Genomic DNA, 18,082 nt, shown 5'->3' with positions numbered 1-18,082 from the left:
TTAAACATCTCTACCATTTCTCAATAAATATTAATTTTATGTAAATTGATGCTCAATGTAAATTGAAGTCGAATACTTGAGAGCTGAGTGAGAACCATTATCAGATCTGGATTGTTTTGCAATTTTGGATTTCACGGCAATATTGATGGCAATAACACAAGCTGATAACATTGCTAAGGTAATAGTAATGGTATGAATAAAAGTGGCATAAGACTTAGTACTGAGGATATTTCTTAGATCGTTGGTTAAAGAGTTTAGACGAAAGTATAAATTTTGTTTGGAAATTTACATTTCAGCTCAAATAGGTATAGATTGCAGGGTTAGGCCAGTCAAGTCCTTAAAAAATATTTTTTTGACTTAAAGTGCTCTTTAGTGTCTTAAAAACGTTATTTAACATTAGTAGAATAGTTATAGTATTTTTTCCTGTTTAATGCTTTGTACTGGCGACGCATGCGTGTTAGTCAACTTTAGCACTTTATTTAACAACATTAGACGCGTTTTTCTCGAAGCTTCATTTTTCAAATCAGGCGATGCTGATATACCGAGACTATTGCACATATTCACAAAAATCTGATTTAGTAAATTGCGTACGATTTTTTCTTATTAATTGAACTTTTTTATAAATTATTTATTTCTCATTTTTTCTGTATAAAATTTAACTCTTTTTTTGTATGCCAGTTCTATGCTATATAAGTGCAATATCGGTGGTGCCGACAAATGAAAAAAAGAAGTTCAGATCGATACCTCATAAACTCAGGAACTAGTTCAGGTATATATAGACAGACGGACATGGCTGCACGCTTATTATATATATATATATATATTACAAAATCTCTGATATTTCCTTTTGGGTGTTACAAACTTCATGACAAACTGAAAACACTCCTCTCGGATATAAAAATTATAATGCACTTATATTTTTAATAAAAATTCAAAAAGAAATTTGACTTCTTCAACAACATGAAATTGGAATAATATTTTTTTTTATGTCTAAAATCTCACGTATGCGACATAAAAGTAGCATACTTTTACTCGCAATTTCATCAGGCAGCATTGTACGAGTATTTGTTTAATAAAAGAAATTTTAAATGAAAGTGATATACAATATTTTACAACAAACATTTTGTGTGCTCAATATATGTACTAGTTTTATTATTTAATCGAAAATACATTAATGTTTCAATACGTCAATCAATATGCTTATTATTGTGCATATTTATATTTCTAAAAAAGTGAAGTACATTCTAATAAATAATGTTGAATACAATTATAGTAAATACGTAAATGCTAAAAGTACAACACATGTATACTTTACACTTAAAAATAATAAATCAGTATTATATGTTATAATACACTAAACAATGCATTAGTATTGAACTCGCATATACTCTATAGGGATACATATTCACTGGCTTACTGCGCGACTTGGACTGTCGTTATGCAATAAAAACTAAAATATTAAATGCAAAAAGTAGTAGATGACTCAAAGTCGAACGCGTAAAAATATCATAATGTTAATAATATTATGTATAAAAATGTCTACAAACATACATAAAAGAATCAAACAGAGCTAACGCAAAACATAATAAGACAACTACAAATCTAATGCAAATCTACAAAGTAATCTTATATTGTTTAAGTGTTACCTCATAATACGCGTCTATAGTTATCAACTGTCAGTGGTTTGTGTATGAGATAGGTGCGTAACTAGAGTAAATACGAACACTCGCTATCTCACTCACACACCAACGTTTGTCGTTACACTCTATTTATGTCTTTTTTGTTTTTCTTTATATGTAACTACGTAGCAAGCTATACTATTATTACAAACTAAGATATTTTTGGTACGATTCCCTCAATTGCAGCGCTTATTTCTTGCCATTCTTCTGCTGTGTCTCCTCGGCCAACTCGCGTACCATTCGACACATTAATTCACCACAAATGCTTTGCCGCGATTTGCCGACCATTACAACTTCCTCGTGATTGGCATCCTCCTCACTGCTGTCATAGTCGAAAGCGCACTTATTCGTGATCAAACTGAAAGCGAACACAGTGAGATCGCAATGCCTGGCTGTGATTACTTCGTGCACCGTGGACATGCCCACTGCATCCACGCCCATAATGCGCAACATTTTCAACTCGGCCACAGTCTCGTAATTGGGACCACCCAAACATGTGTAGACACCTTCATGCACGTCATTCTCAATGCCCATCTCACGCACCACTTTACGCGCCTTGCGCACCAAATGACGATCGTAAGCGTTCGTCATGGGTGGGAAGCGGGTGCCAAAGCGTGGATCGTTGGGTCCTTGCAACGGTGAATTGCCAGCAAAGCCCATAATATTAATGTGATCACGCACGATCACGATGTCACCGACTTTGTATTTCGGGTTGAGACCGCCCGCAGCATTTGTGGCGAATAGATACTTAATACCGACCAATTTCAATACACGCACAGGCATGGAACATTTCGCCAACGGATAGCCTTCATAGTAGTGGAAGCGACCCTGCATGGCAACGACGGGCATACCCTCCAAATAGCCAAAGATCATGCGGCCGACATGACCCTCTACCGTCGAGACGGGGAAGTTCGGTATGTCCTTGTATTCGAAGGCTTCTGTGCCGGTAATATGATCGGCTAGTGAATTCAAACCCGAACCGCAAATAATGCCGATGACGGGCCGAATGCTGATGCGCTCCAGAAAGTAATCAGCGATCTCCTTGATCAGCTCGTATGAATAGCTGTAAGTAAAGAGCAAAAGTAGTAAAAAATTAATATTGTTTTTTTTTTTTGTTTAAAAATATTTATTATATTTATGTGTGTGTGGGATTGTAAGTCAGTTTTAAATAAAAACCTCAATACTGTGTGTGTTGTTGTTGTTAGGTGATGGCGCAACATTTTTGTGTAGAAAATAAAATTTTGTGCGTGAATTATGTGTGAATACAAAAACAACGAACATTAATCACAATAAAAAAAACACAAAAACAATTTTGTTTACAACCCCACGGTTTCGGCGCTCCGCGCAGAATAATCTGACGCAGTCAGTTGAAAAAACTTTAGACCAACAAATATTTGACATTTAAATATTAATATTTAGTTATCTGTTATGATGTTTCGTTTTAAAAATAAAGTTAGAAACATATTTCCAAAAATTGTAATCAAAAACAAGCATCAATGCTTTTCTTATCTTTCCAATTAATTTACGTTTGATGACTTTAAGACAATAACAGTTCTTACGAAGAATTCATACATACAAAGGTGTTCAAACCACAGCTCATTTTTCGAATATTTAGATTTTGGGATTGTCAAAACACGTATCCCGAAAGTTTTAGAATATACAGTACGATTATATTGATCTTAAAAAAAACATAACCTCTAAATATTTTAGACATATATATTTTTTTTTACATAGTTTTCTTCTCAAGTCACCACTTCTGCTTAATTTTGTATGCTCCTTATATTAAAACACTGAAAAGGGATTTTCAAACAATACTAAGTGCGAAATAATACTACGGATCCAACCTCATGACTATAAAAGTTTAAATAATAGGAAGAAATCTTCCACAAACATACTCCACAAGTTTTTCCACAAATTACTAACCTCAAAATTTTAATTTTAACTCAAAATAGCTTCTAGATAAACTAAATATTTTTAATATGAAACCAAAGTGCTTGAAATTTTTCGATACATCAAAACAACCATAAATATTCGAAAAATATTATATTCATTTCAGTTAAATCAAAAATTGCTCGAAATCTTGCAGTATAAATAGCAAAGGTATAGTTACCGAACCACAATAAATGAAGACAATAAATGAATCATCTGATGTACATACTATCGAACACATTACATTGACGAGCCCTCCTTTACTCATTACAGTTATCGCAAAATATTTTTATGTTTATGTATGCAGTCGTACATTTAATAAGTTGTTGGTCTGTTATCTAAATTTTTTTTTACGCCACTCATGCTAATAAATAACATTTCAGCTGTTGTCATAATTTTTTGAATGTGGGAACATAAGAAATGAAATGAATAAAAAAGTGATTTTAACATAAATTGTTTAAAAAAATATTTAAAAAAATGTATGTTAGATATATATGCATAGTATATGTACAATATATGTATGACATCTTCGGCTTTTATCAATTTAGAAGATATTTTTTTGGGATCTTTCGAATGTTATGCATTGTATATAAAGCTTTGTTTACTCTCATGAAAATGTTTTTGAAATGTCTTCTTTGAAATACAATCATTTTCCGATAACTGTCACGATAAAGTAAATAAAGACGAACTGAACAATTTTTTAACCTTGATACTCTAATTTTTCAAATTAAATTAGCGAAATTCACATCAAAACTATATGCGATTTCTTTTTTTAAATTAAAAAAAAAAATCAAGTATTTGTTGACTGTTTTTAATTTAAACGAGAAAGGAAGAGCTAAGTTCGGATATAACCGATCATTTTATACTCTCGCAAATCGCAAGGTTCAATGTCGGTAAAATTCTTTTCGAATTTCAATAATAAACCTGACAGGTTGAGCGATATTTTCGGTAAAAAGTGCACATTAGGAACTGGGGTTCACATATATAGTAACTGGGGGCTTGAATAGTTAAGGTCCGACTTGGACATTTTTGACCAAAAGATGGCATACCTAAAAGGCACTATTCGTACAAAGTTTCATCCGGATATATTGATTGCTTCTTGATTTGAATACTGGAAAAAGAAAGAATCAGATGGAATGTAAAATTGTGTTAAATGGGAATTAGGCACAGTATTTGAATGATTTCGACTATTTTCGCACTGTAATTTAGGAATGTCAGAATAATATTACCTATCGTATTTTTTTGAAATCAGTCGAGTAGGTCCCGAGATATGGGTTTTGTTGTAGCTTTAGTGGCTTAGGAGATATGTACATTAAACCTGTTAGAGAGCTAAAAAAAAAAATACAAAAATGTGTACTTTTCTTTGAACTATTGTTGTTTTTATCATCAGAATTTTTTCCACAAGTTATCTAATCGAAACATCTACTAATGTTTCCTGTGATTATGTACTCGTAATTAAAAAAAAACGCTCAATTAAAGCTTGGTGTTCTCTTATCGTTGGGGTTCTGATATTAAAATGCTGATTTAAACTATCAAAAAAGTAATTAAACAAAAACTTGAGGAACGTGCTAAGAATATTTTATGCTGCTAAATTGTTTTGAACTAATAAAGGAAACCTTTGAGGGCCATAAAAATTTATGAATGAGATTGAAAATGTGATTTCCAAAAGCAAACACTGATGCTTAATACCCTTCTAAAAACAACAAAAAAAAAAACAGTTTTCACACAAAAACTTGATTTTGATCGATCAGTTTATATGACAGCTATATGCCTTAGTGTTGCGATCTGAACTAATTGTTCGGAGATTAAGCTTTGTCTTGGATAATAATCTCTGTTGAATTTCGCGAGTATATTTCGTCAAATAAAAACATTTTTATAAAACACAAGAACTTGATTTTAATCGCTCAGTTTGTATGGAGACTATGAGCATTCTCTTGGTGAGTAAAGGACGTATACAAAGTTTTAGATTGATTTCAGATAACTAACTCAGTTCACGTATATGCAGACAGACAGACGTCTGAACATCTGAATCGACTCAGCCTGTCGCGCACATCAAATATACCCTGTTCAGGGTATAAAAACATTATTCAACACACCAAAATAACTAACGAAATTAATGTAGCAGAAGAAAAACACAATTATTTACAAAGTAAAAAATCCCGAAAATTTAGTAAAAATGTAAAAAAAATTGAAGAAATAAAAATTTATAATAAAAAATATGACAACAAAAATAAATAACAAAAAATATAACAAAATTGTAAACACACCCAAAAAACTAAAATAAATAAAAAACTAAACAATGGAAAGGGTAAAAAGAACAATACACCAAAAATGGACTAAATTTATTCGAATAAAGTTATTTGAAATAAAACTAAAAATATTGATCAACTTAAAGAAGAATAAAAAATAAAAAAAAAAGATTTGCTTTTTATTTCTACAGCAAAGCAGACAAACAAATATTTTTCAGGAAGTGTGGGTAATTCAGGAAGTGTAGGTAAGGAAAAAGGCTTGAGGAGGAGGATTTTTGTATAAATGAGAAAAAGTCTCGTGTTTTCTTATATACTGTGGTAATTTTGATGAATTTGGACAAAAACATTAAATCGAATTGAAATTTGGACTACAAACTTTTCTTCATTTATAACCATCTTAATGCGATTTTCGACTTCGACTTCATCCAAGGTATTCTGCTGATTGTTGTTATTGTTATTGTTGGCGGACGTCGAGCCGGCAGCATCACTGGAATTACAACAAAAGAGAGAGAGAGAGAGAGAGAGTTTAAAAAAAGTGACACAATTTAGCATCGGCATGGCGATTTGTTGTAGTTGTGGTGCAGAAATTGCAGTTTGTTCAGCAAATGTGTTTGGGTGCTTGTGTGTGTATGTGTGTGTTTGTGTGCCGGGTGACCTTTGAAAACTACAACTTTTACTTGATAGTGCGGCGAGAGTTTTATTGTTATTGCTGTTGTATTGTTGGCAGCAATTTGTTATTTTACTGTTTTTGTATATAATATAATATAAGTTGTTGTTGTAATTGGAATGATAATGAATATTGTTCTGTTTACTTTCAAGTTTGAAACAATAATTGTTATTGTTGTTAGTTTACTATGAGCTAGTATAATTACGCTTTTTCCAATAATTAACAGTAATTATAGATAAAAATCAATAAAACACCCCTTTGGCCCTGCTTGGCAAAATTCTTGCGAAACTAGTGAACTAGAACTTTTTATTACAATTTAATTGATTGACAACACAATCAATGTTGTGTAAACAACTACAAATATTATGTTAGTATGTGTGTATATATTTTTTTGGGCTCATACATTGGGGTGTGGCCAAATGTACCGTGCGATTTGTATGCCACGACGCTTATAACACTCAAAAAGGAAACGTCGGAGGGCCAATCAAATATACAAATGTATATATAAGTGATCAGCATAACGAGCTGAGTCGATTGAGCCATGTCCTTCTGTCCGTCGGTCTGTTAGTAGTTGTATGGACACCTTTTTTGTTTTAAGAGATATCTTCACGAAATTTGGCATAGGGGATTCTCTGAAGTATGGCATTGGTACTATCTCCGTGAAGTGAACGATCAAAATCAAGTTCTTGTAAGGAATCAAGTTCTATGTGATATGTATAGTACCCCTATAATTTCGTTACAGCCGAATTGAACGTTTTTTTTTCGTATTTTATGTGAAAATTTAAAAAGTAATTGAATGAAGAATTAACAAAATGCGTACTTCGCTGAAAAACCGAAATTTTTAGATTTACTGGCCTTTTATCAAATAAATGCACACTTTGCAAAAAAATAAATATTTATTTCGATAAGCTATTATTTTTTGTTTATTATCGGAAAATTATTTTAGAAGATGAAACTTTGGCATTTCATCAATAAACGAGTAGTTTTTGTTACTCATCAAAGTTAGGCGTAAAAAACACCGCAAAATATTACACATGGTATTTTTATATTAATATAGTATTGTCTGACCCTTCATAATAATTTCAACCCTGCAAGCAAATCTCGAACTTCACATAAATTGTTCGCCTTCAACAGCGGCTGAAGCTATTGCGCATTAATTCTACTATTCTAATCAAAAAAAGTAGTTCTTTTATCAAAAAATAAAGAAACACCCCTCATGTGTCAGCGCAAATAATGCAAATTCAGCAAAATTATTAAGTATTTGCGTGAATGCATCACATGGTTATGTAATTCGCGTAGTTTTATTATCAAATTACAGATCGTTATTCTGATATTGTAGTAAGGTCAGTATAGATTTGTTTTTAAAATAAATTATTTGTACAGTGCAAACAAATGTACACGTGTATAAGAGTTCTAAAGTGCACATAAATGCATGTGCAAATACAATATAATTATATATTACAGTTACAATTATGATGAATAATTTTACAAAGATTGTTGTCAATTAAATAAGCTTTACTCCCCCTTGGCAAAATGTGCCTTTCAACGTATGTGTAATGATGAAAAATATATTCACGGAAAAAACATCTAATATAATTATACAAAGAATTCTCTGTTATAGAAAATTTAATATGTTTTTGCATATTTGTAGTTGTAAATTTTTCAAACGGAAGTAAGCAGCGTGTGCGAATTATTCATAGATGGGTTTCTACTTTCTATTGATTTCCTATTGGACCAACAATAAGGAACTACATTGGCAAGTGTGAAATTATATTTAATACAAATTTGAATGCTACATGTAAAACATTTGTTGAGGAAGTAAATAAATTAAATTTTTGTATTGATTAATTGCGCGCAAATTTGGGTTTTCAATTTTAGTTAAAAAAAAAAAAAAAAGTTTTCAGTTTTTATCGGATAAAATACTTGGTTGCAAGTGTCAAAATAATAGATATTTAAAATAATTATTTCAAGGCTTTTTAGTTATGTCTATGTAATATTTATTTCTTTGATCTTGCAGAAATTCTCTAGTTCTGAACTAGTTAGGTATTCGAAAGCATGAGCAATAATATAAATTAAAAAAAGTTTAGAGATTCACAAATATTTTAGTTTAAATTAAGTATAAAGCTTGCAAATACCAAAATTTAATTTCTCAGATATAGCAGCCAGCTTTGTCTTGCACCAAATAGCCTCAAAATATATAAGGGTTAAATTCACTCGTGAATTTACAAAATCGGTATTTTTTTGTTATAAATATATCGAGTGTAAATATATTTGAAAATATTTTCAGAGAATTTAATTCGGCAAATAGTTTTGGAGATATAAGCGTATTTGTAAGAATTCTGTAATTTTGTGCAATTTTCTCCCAAAACTTTGAAAGCGTATTCTTGGAGATACTGTTTTCAGAGTCACTTAGAAAAATTTCTCCGAAACGGGCTGTACTGATCGAATTGAAATTGACAAACGGCCTTCTTAGATATAGTATTTGTCAGTTAAAGATTAAAGTAATAAGATTTTTGATAATGATTTCAATTTTTTTTTAAGCCAGTCTGAAGTATAATTTTTTTTTTACAAAAAAGCCATTACACCGCCATTTTGTATTGAATTAAAATTTTTACTAGTCCTTCGATCATTTTCTGTATTCATATAAATTAATTATACATTTTTTTGATTTTTGATCTTGAGATAATTTTGTGCAGAAATCTTTTTTCGAGGGTTATCCTGGAAATCCGCTATGGGATCAAGATACCCCAAACATTTTTCGAAATTAATTACCGATTATTAAAGTATACTAAATTATATAAATATAAATTTTTTTTTTATTTAGTCAACAAAATGCTATAACGTTTGTTCCTTCAAAATGATGCCAAAAAGCAAAAATTAAAATTTCGAATAACTCACCAGTGTTAACTCGGCAAAGCGATTATCTAACGACATATTTTTTTATTTTTTTATTTCAAATGATTCAACACTGTAATCAACCGTAATTTAACTTTTTTCCGGAACGCTTCATTGCAGCCGTATTGCCGTATTTTTTTAATAACTCTCCATGAAAGTTTAACAAAGTATTCTTCAAATGTCATGTAATTGCCTTGTAAAAATAGATTTTAACTATATAATATAAATAAAAAAATCATAAAATGGAACATGGAATTACATAAATTAACCTTCCCGACTTAAGTGAAATCAGTAACAAAATTATTCAGTTGATTTCAATACAAGAAAGTACGTTGTTTTATAAAAGTTGTGTAACCGCTTTCTTCTACAATTATTTAATAATGCCAGCCTTTTTGCAAACACACATTTTTTCTTTAGATATACAAATCATTGTAAATAAACATTATATAATTTGTATACTTCTAAATTTGAAAGGTCATTTGACCCACGGGAAGTGAAAGATAATAAAGTGAAAATAATAAGCTGAATTAGTTAGTTAGGTGCTCGTAAATTTAAATTGTGCGCGTTTCATACTGACATATGTATGTAACTACTCGTATATCATATTTATGCAAACATATATTACTTTATGCTCATATACATATATGTATGTATGTGGTTGTGCTATCTGTCGACGTGTCAAGGTACTTTGAAATAATGTACGCATTAAACCAAACATCATCAATCAAATTCAATTAAAGTAAAAAGGCGACAAATATGCGTGATAATGTGTAGTTCTCCAATATAAACGTATTTGCTTCAATTGTTCTAAGCGACTGTGTTGACATGCATTTGCAGAAATTGAAATAAATTGTCCAATTTGTAAAAAGTTAATCATATAAATAATTTAATATATGTTTACTTATATATTTATGCATGTAATTGTGTTAACTGAATTGAAATTGTTTGTTTGGAATCGAGTTTCGTCCAGTCATCAACACTTTACTAGACTGATTTGAGACACTTTGAGGCATTGTCAGCGGAACAAAAAAACTTTTTACTTTTAAAATAATTTAATTTATTCTCTATTCAATTAAACAAAAAATAAAAAAATAAAATTTTTTTTTTAATAAATAGCTGTTTTTCAACTTTATATATAGTTAATGTTAATAGTCTGAAAATCTAATTGAATATTAGAATGCTTTTGACGATAATTAAAATGTACTACTGAAAAATGTTTTTTATGTTTGCAAACAACTTTAATAAGAATCACTTTTGAAGTATTTCAAAGATCATTAGTAAACTCCAATTGTTCAGCGCATCTTATATATCTATAGAGAGCAGATTGTCTTTTGAAAATTGGTCAGTAGCAGAGTTGCGAATTTTTTAATTAAAAAATTTTGGATTAAAAATTAGATTTTTCTTTTTTTAATCCCAATGTTGGATGCTGGATTTCAATCCGCTAGTTGGGATTAAACATTTTTAATTTTATTATTTTTGGGATTAAAAATTTTTTAATCCGGTAGGCGGGATTACATTTTCTTTTTATTAAACCGGTGTTTGGGATTACAAAAAATGGAATTCAAATATTAATTCAATTATTTTCTTAATCCATTACATATTTGCAACCATGGTCAGTAGTGCTGCTGGCGTAAAAATTTGATACCCACATTTCCTACAGGGTACGTTTAAAAAATTTTTTTGCGATTCATTTATTTTAATCAATTAAATAATATAATACTAATTGACATTGGAGTCTGCTTTGGCCAAAAATCAAATTTGAAAGACCTTTAAACTTCTATTGCTTATGGAGTCAAGTAGCCTTAAAATTGAGTATACATACATATATGTACATATGTTCTCTCTTATGCTGAGATAAGTTTAAAAAAAAAAGATTACTTAAAGTAATATATGTATATATAACCCTTGTTGCCATAGAAACAAAATTCTTTTAAGAAGTTGCCAAGCAGCAACGTCGTACAGAATGAAATGTTTATTAAAAAAAATGTTAATTATGATTGTGTGTTATGATTGCTATCCTGAAATTATTCGAGAGGATCATTACTCATTAATAACAAAGAGCTACTATAGTATCAAAGTGTTCAAAGGTGAGGATCGTCGTTTTTCGTGCTAATTAAACCAAAATGACTATTTTTGTCAAAATACTTTAAGAGGTGGTCCATTAACGATAAGCGACAGCATCGATTATTGATGATTGTTATTTGATCATGCTAACAATAATTACATTTTTTCAATTAATTAAAAGAAGCAAGTACATTTTTGCAAATTGATGCATGTAGCATTTGGATTAGTTCAAAGCTTGTTCTATATTCTTGATATGTTTATTTGAAAGCCAAATTCATATAGCAATACACAACGGTATATTTTAATATCATGTATTCAAAGAATTTCGCTAATTTTGATAACTGTATTGGTAAGAATGTCATAATTCATAATTACCAAAACAAATGATAATAAAATGTCATAAAAAATCTAAAAAAAAGAGAATATATGAATTTGCTAATTTTAGCGATAAAGACAACGTCGAAACGGTGTATGAATTATGAAAAGCAGGTAAAGTACACAAAAATTCAAACAACGACCGTAAATTTAATTTGGAGAACTATAATAAAAAAAATAAAAATTAAAATATATTAAAAAAAAAACATAATAATAATAATAATTTAATTAACTGTTCCAGCATTGACATTCACTTCTTCGATATAGCAATCGGGAATTTCGCGTTTAAATGAATTGAAAAACTAGCAAATAAATTTATATGTACATAATATATATATAATATATATATATAGGTGTGCATGTTCACTGTATATTATATATATATATATATATATATATATATGTATGTGTCTGATAAACTTGTTTTATCAGCCACGTAGTTGTCCATATGTACATACGTATAGATGTGGCGCACACACCCACTTTTTATAGCCAATGACACTCACTGCACACTATTTTTGCGTGTTTCATGCAAGTGTGAGTGCACACACCTACTTACAAGCCACAGGGTCTGCCGTGGTACAGAATAAATTGTTGTGGACTTCATGACCGCAGGTGCGTTTCTTTACGCATTTTTTGTTCTTGTGACAGTTGTCTTTAATTGTACTTTGCCAATTGTTGGCCAACGACGCAACCGGTTTACGCCAAGTCGAGGAGAAACGCGGACTAATAAGTCGACTTTTTACTACGTAGCGGATGTGCGCATAAAATGCTTAAACAAAAAGGCTGGCAACGCTTTTTAAATATTTTTTTTTTTATAAATCAAGATTTTTATATTAGCTGTGCTGTCTTTCTGAGATTTTTTAAATCATTTAATAACTTTTCTATTACCACTTCTTCTCCTTGTTTTTCTTCTTCTTATTTTTGGTTTTTTTTTTCTTTTAGAATAAGAAAAGTTTTTGTTTTGCTGACATAACAACATAACGACATAACAGTAAAAATATTATATATTTATGTATACTCGTATGTATGTGTGCACATAAATATTTGCATAGTTGCTCGTACTATAAATTAGTACACACATTTGCTTACTCATTTATTCATACTTGTTTGTTTATGCCCTTTTGGCCTCTTACGCATTAAATATAATAATATAATAATAAATAATATGTGTGCTAATTTTGCTTACTTTTTTGTTGTTTATGCATGTTTGTTTTTTTCTTTGTTTGTTGTTTGTTCGAATTTTTCTGTTTTTGTTATGAATAATTCGCCAAATTTATTTAGTAGACAACAAAATTGATGAACGTTTGGAAATGATTAGTTTTTATTGTTATTGTTTTGATAAGGCCACAAGGGCAACTTCAGAAAGCCGCATATGAAAGCCTGTTTTTTTGTTTTTACTAATTAGTAGCTTAAATAAAAAAGTATTTCTACAAATTGTCGCTAATTCGTAATGTATTTGAAGGGTAACATGTTTTCATTGTAAATTTCTTAACTGTTTTGCGTTATAAACAATAGCTTTTATTTTTAGAACTGCCTTTTTATGGAGGAATTTTGACAACTGAACAATTAATATAAAGTTTTCTGAGAAGTATGTGATCTTAGATCTGTTGGGCGTTTGTCGAAAAGTGATAAAATCTGACTTAAACAGTTTTTTATTTAATGGGAGACTTCGAAGCATGCCAAATCCATGAACTTTTAACCGTATATATACCATAAATATAGGTGTTGAAAAGTCTTGAACCATGCCGTAACATAATGGTTGCTCAAAATAATTTTCTGAATATGAAAACAAAGTACAATAAAAATTTATTATTTGAGGACATAAAAATATTAAAAAAATTTTATACTTGACTGATCCAGATTTTACTTATTGTATAAAGGATATATGTAGTTTACAGTGACCTTATTTAATTCAAATAAGATTAGATTGTTGTTGTAGTGGCAGAAATATTCACCAAATAGGTCTGAAAATGCTCTTGAGTTGATATTCTCACGACGGGCAAGGTCAGTTTCATTACGTGAAGTGACTTACTTACATATATGTATATGTATATACATACTATACGGAAAAAGTTTAGGTTAAGAAGAATTAGGTATTTTCAATGTATTGAAAATTTACATAAAAAAATTTTAACAAAAAACAATTTTTAATTTAAATTAATACTTATAATTATTTTAAAAGTAAAAATAATTTCTAGCTTATCACGGTTAACATAATTTAATGCTTTGTATACAATTCTGCTAAATTTTGGTGCTTTTTGAATTTCTAAAATTTTTTTTATTTTATTCCTGCTGTTTGCATTTTTTCGTTTCATTTATCTATGATTTTCAACAAATAAAGAAACCAAAAATAAAATGAACCCAAAATCTGGTTTTAACCGGCTTCAACTGGTATGACACTTAATCTGAGGTGGTTTGTCGGTGTATATATACCATTGGCAAACATACATACACGTAAATAGGTACACATGCTGATTTGATATTTCTTGCATCATACATTTGGTTATTTGAGCCGTTTCGCCTAATTGATAAATCGCCTAACCAAAGATCAAAAACAAAAAAAATTGGCGCATACTAGAATGGTTCGATTGGAAAGATGGTCTCTAAAACTATTAAAAATAATTTTTAGTAATGCGTACAACCGAATCTTTGAGAGCAGATGATCTATTTCGTTGGCTCTTAAATCAGTCATAAGAAATATTATAATTTAGAGTCAATAATAAAATGTTTTAAATTGTTTTCCTTTTTATTTTCGTCGCACAATTCATATCATTTTATCGGTTACGCATGCTATGTTGTGCCACTACTTTATTATTAAACAAACGTTGCATAGTTTCACTTTATCATTGCAACCATTTTTGTATGCTGTCTGTTTTGAATTTGGTGTTGTTTTGGCGTGCAAGCGGTGTCCATTTTCAAAAACATCTACTCAAAAGTAGACATGTATATACCTACATATGTAGGTGTGTATGTAGGTAACACAGTATTCGAATTTAAGTAAGGTCGAACATGATCGAAATTAAACAGTTGTAAGGTGATTGAAAGTATTTGAGAAGTGATTTTGGATTACATTTCGTGCATATATTTAAAAAAATAGAGTATTAAGTTCTTCGAAAACAAATTAAAATATTTCAGAGATCCCGACAAATCCTAAATAATTATTTATAATTTTTTTTCAACAAATGTTATTAATAGATCATATAAAATTTTTGTGAAAAGAAATACAAAAAACTAACGTTATTAATATTATTATTATTATTTTTATAAACACTTTTTTGTTTACAAAAGCAGATTAAACTTTATTTTTTATAAGAAATTTAATTTTACTAATTTTAAAAATGCTTTTATAATAATGGCAGAATTTATTACATTTAATTCAGAATTGGTTTAAAAAGTAACAAAAAAGGTATGCCAAAAACATTTTTTATAAAAAAAATCTTTTCTTTAAATAAAGAATATTTTTTATTATATTATTATATTTATTTTAAAATTTGTTTTAAATATTTAAGACAATAAAGTAAATATTTTTAATGTAAAAAAAGTAAATAAAAAAATTTCAATAATAAATTGTTTTTTGTTTTTTAAATAGTAGTTTAGAAATAGTTAAATTTAAATAAATTCGGTTGAAGCATTTAAGATTATGAAAGAAATACTATTAATTTAATTAATAGTAATTTAATTTTTAACAGGATTTAAAATAACGAATTAAAAAATTAATAGAATTAAAATTCTAATTATTTTTGTTTTAGTTTGTAATCCCGAAAATAAAAATAGTTTTACAATTTCTATGCCCGTGTAACGGTTTAAAGATTTAAAATAAATTTTTAAGCCCAAAAACCGGATAGAAAATAGATTTTTGGTATTAAAAATGTCATTTGTAATAAATTTTAAATGGCGAATTAAAAAAAAATTTTTATCCCAAGTAATATGAGTAAAAATTAACAAATATATTATTTTGTAATTTCCTTTTATTTTGAAAAGGAAAGCTTATTTTAAATAAAATATCAGCATAGTTTAGCATTTTTTGTCTAATTTAAATGTAATTCCTTTTAGTTATAATGTTTTAGTTAGAAATAAGTGAGTTTAGCTCTTAATTTGTAACATAATCTTTTTTTCACAATTTTTAATTCCGATTTTGGGTATAAAGGTTTATTTTTCAATTTTTAATACCGATTTTTGGATATAATTTTTAATCCAAATTTTTCTTTTTAAATTATTTATTGTAAAAAAAATATATATATACAATATAATATGGTATATGATTTGTTTTAGCTTTCAACACACTTTTTAATAAAAAAATACACCAAAAAAAATTTTTTTAAATACCAGTTTATGCAGAAATCAACGAAAGTTGGGAAATAACTTTTTAATAAAATAATATTTCAAGTTAAAATTATATTTTTTGTGTAAAATAAGTAAGTATGTGTTTATAAGTGTCATTAAATTAAATTAGTAATTAACCTCCACATTGTTGAGCAAATTTCAATTATAAATATATTTCTGTATGTGTATGTATTTCATATGAAGTGAATAAAAAATTTTAAAACTACTTACTTAGGACATTCCTCGGCAATGTAATTGTTCCGGCCATTCGTGTCGCCGTTGTTGTTGCCATTGAGGGCTTTGGTTTTCAGCAGACTCGTGCCGTTCAAATTGAAACCTGTCATTTTTGCTGGTGTTGTTGGTGTAGTTTAGTTTTATTGTACACTTGTTGTTTGATAGCGCAAAGTCGCCGATCTGCGTATGTAACTCTTTTCTAATACGTCTTGCGTTGACACAAAAAGTATATACAAAATGTTTGTTATCTCTGTCTGCTTGAGTTTGTTTTGAGATTTCACTTAATTGGTTATTTAACTGTCTTTGCTTTTCTTTTATTTATACAAAAAAATGTTAAATTAAAAACAAGTGTCTCAAGTTTTTTGTATTTGTTGTTTAGCAGTTTATTTGTTTTTTCTTTTTTGTTTAGCAATGATCTTTGTATTAGTCCAATATATTTATGAATGTCTTTTTCTACAGCTCCACGTCGCTACAGCTCCACGTTCGACTAGACTCCACGTTTGAAAAATTTCCAGTAAATTCTTTGAGCTATTTGCTGTTTCCTTTTTCAGTAATTTCTTCAACTCTCTTGGTTTTCTACGATCACCACGTAAGTATATATTTTGTTTTTCTTTCCTCCTAGTATTGTAGATTCCACAGATTATATTTGAACGATGCGCGCTTATTAGTTCGTCATTCACCGGCTTACTGCTTGTTGGAAACTGCTCGTCACCGTTGGACATCAGCGCAATTTATGCTCGTTGCGCCGATCGTTGTCCAAACGCTCTGCCAGCACACACTACAAGCAGCACTGCTTTGATTATAGAAGTCGTGAATAGAAGATTACACAGATGCGAGCACTTCGGAGCGAGCTGCAATGTCACTCTTCTCGTTAAATCGTCTCGTCTTTATCGGCAGTTGAGAATAGGAAAGAAAGTACAACATAGATATGTACGCGCATGTAGAAATTCTTTAATCTGTGGCGCGTGGTGTTGACTTTTACTTTTTCGACATTTTCTTTTTAGCCACATTTGACTAATACGCTCTTACAATATGGCTGTAAGTGTTTGTTGAGTTTAAGAGAACAGATAAGTAACCAGTGTATTTGTATAGCTCATTTATATGCTGAGAGGAGAGTCAACATGCTTAAGAGTTTGATGACAGCTGTTTACGTTTAAAATTGTTATTGATGTTTTATGCAGCTCAGCATCTCTCACAGGTAACCGGTTCATTATTATATAATTATAAACATGATTAGTTTAAAGAATTATCTAGAATTGAAGAGTTAAGTTACATTTTTATATGGCTGCATTATTTGCTTCGTTTTTGTTTTTTTCATAAGTAAAATCATTTTAATAAAGAGATAGATAAAAAAAAATATTTTTATTAAAACGAAAAATATATAATATTTACTATTTTCAATTAGTAATTAAAAGATAAAAAACAAAAAAAGATAAAATAAAAACATTTTTTTATAACTATTCTAATTATAAATTGAATATAAAAATTATTTAAAGATTTTAATAAAGTAAACAAAAAACATACTTACGTAGGCACTTTTCGACAACTTTGTGACCTCAAAATCGTTAAATATTTATAACAATTGTAATATCTGATTAATATAAGGATTTACATTAAAAAAAAAAACACCGGTCAGTAAATGTGGATGGACATTAGTATCAAAA

General features: G+C 29.1%; 2 protein-coding genes across 4 annotated transcripts in view; both read right to left on the bottom strand.

Moving 5' to 3' along the window:
• Nucleotides 1–1,121: 1,121 nt before the first annotated feature.
• LOC106627468 (purine nucleoside phosphorylase) lies at nt 1,122–17,118 on the bottom strand. 3 transcript variants are annotated; one of them, XM_014247601.3, is made up of 3 exons: nt 16,416–17,117; nt 6,234–6,344; nt 1,122–2,742 (listed from the first exon to the last, which is right to left on the bottom strand). In XM_014247601.3, exons 1-3 carry the CDS (start codon nt 16,526–16,528, stop codon nt 1,869–1,871), a joined length of 1,098 nt encoding a protein of 365 aa, XP_014103076.1. In that variant the 5' UTR covers nt 16,529–17,117; the 3' UTR covers nt 1,122–1,868. The 3 variants fall into 3 exon arrangements, with proteins under 3 accessions (XP_014103076.1, XP_014103077.1, XP_069967220.1); XM_014247602.3 differs by lacking the exon at nt 6,234–6,344 and having other exon boundaries at nt 16,416–17,118; XM_070111119.1 differs by lacking the exons at nt 6,234–6,344; nt 16,416–17,117 and adding an exon at nt 2,856–3,054.
• The window catches only part of Spn (protein phosphatase 1 regulatory subunit spinophilin), a 160,213-nt gene continuing 158,905 nt past the window's right edge, over nt 16,775–18,082 (bottom strand). The window contains exon 14 of the mRNA XM_070111118.1: nt 16,775–17,668. Within this exon, the coding sequence (XP_069967219.1) occupies nt 17,652–17,668 (17 nt within the window). The 3' untranslated portion in view covers nt 16,775–17,651. The remainder of the gene's footprint in view (nt 17,669–18,082) is intronic.

Source organism: Bactrocera oleae, chromosome 6, assembly GCF_042242935.1.
Source record: "Bactrocera oleae isolate idBacOlea1 chromosome 6, idBacOlea1, whole genome shotgun sequence".
NCBI lineage: Eukaryota > Metazoa > Arthropoda > Insecta > Diptera > Tephritidae > Bactrocera > Bactrocera oleae.
This window is presented reverse-complemented; position numbering and strand designations above follow the sequence as displayed.

What these genes read in the sequence shown, in the direction of transcription:
- LOC106627468 (XM_014247601.3), bottom strand. Translation starts at nt 16,528, where the DNA reads ATGACAGGTTTCAATTTGAACGGCACGAGTCTGCTGAAAACCAAAGCC. An exon ending in ATTGCCGAGGAATGTCCTAA is followed by an intron (nt 6,345 to 16,415) that starts GTAAGTAGTTTT and finishes TTGTAATTCCAG; the next exon opens with TGATGCTGCCGGCTCGACGT. An exon ending in ATGGTTATAAATGAAGAAAA is followed by an intron (nt 2,743 to 6,233) that starts GTTTGTAGTCCA and finishes CTTTACTTACAG; the next exon opens with CTATTCATACGAGCTGATCA.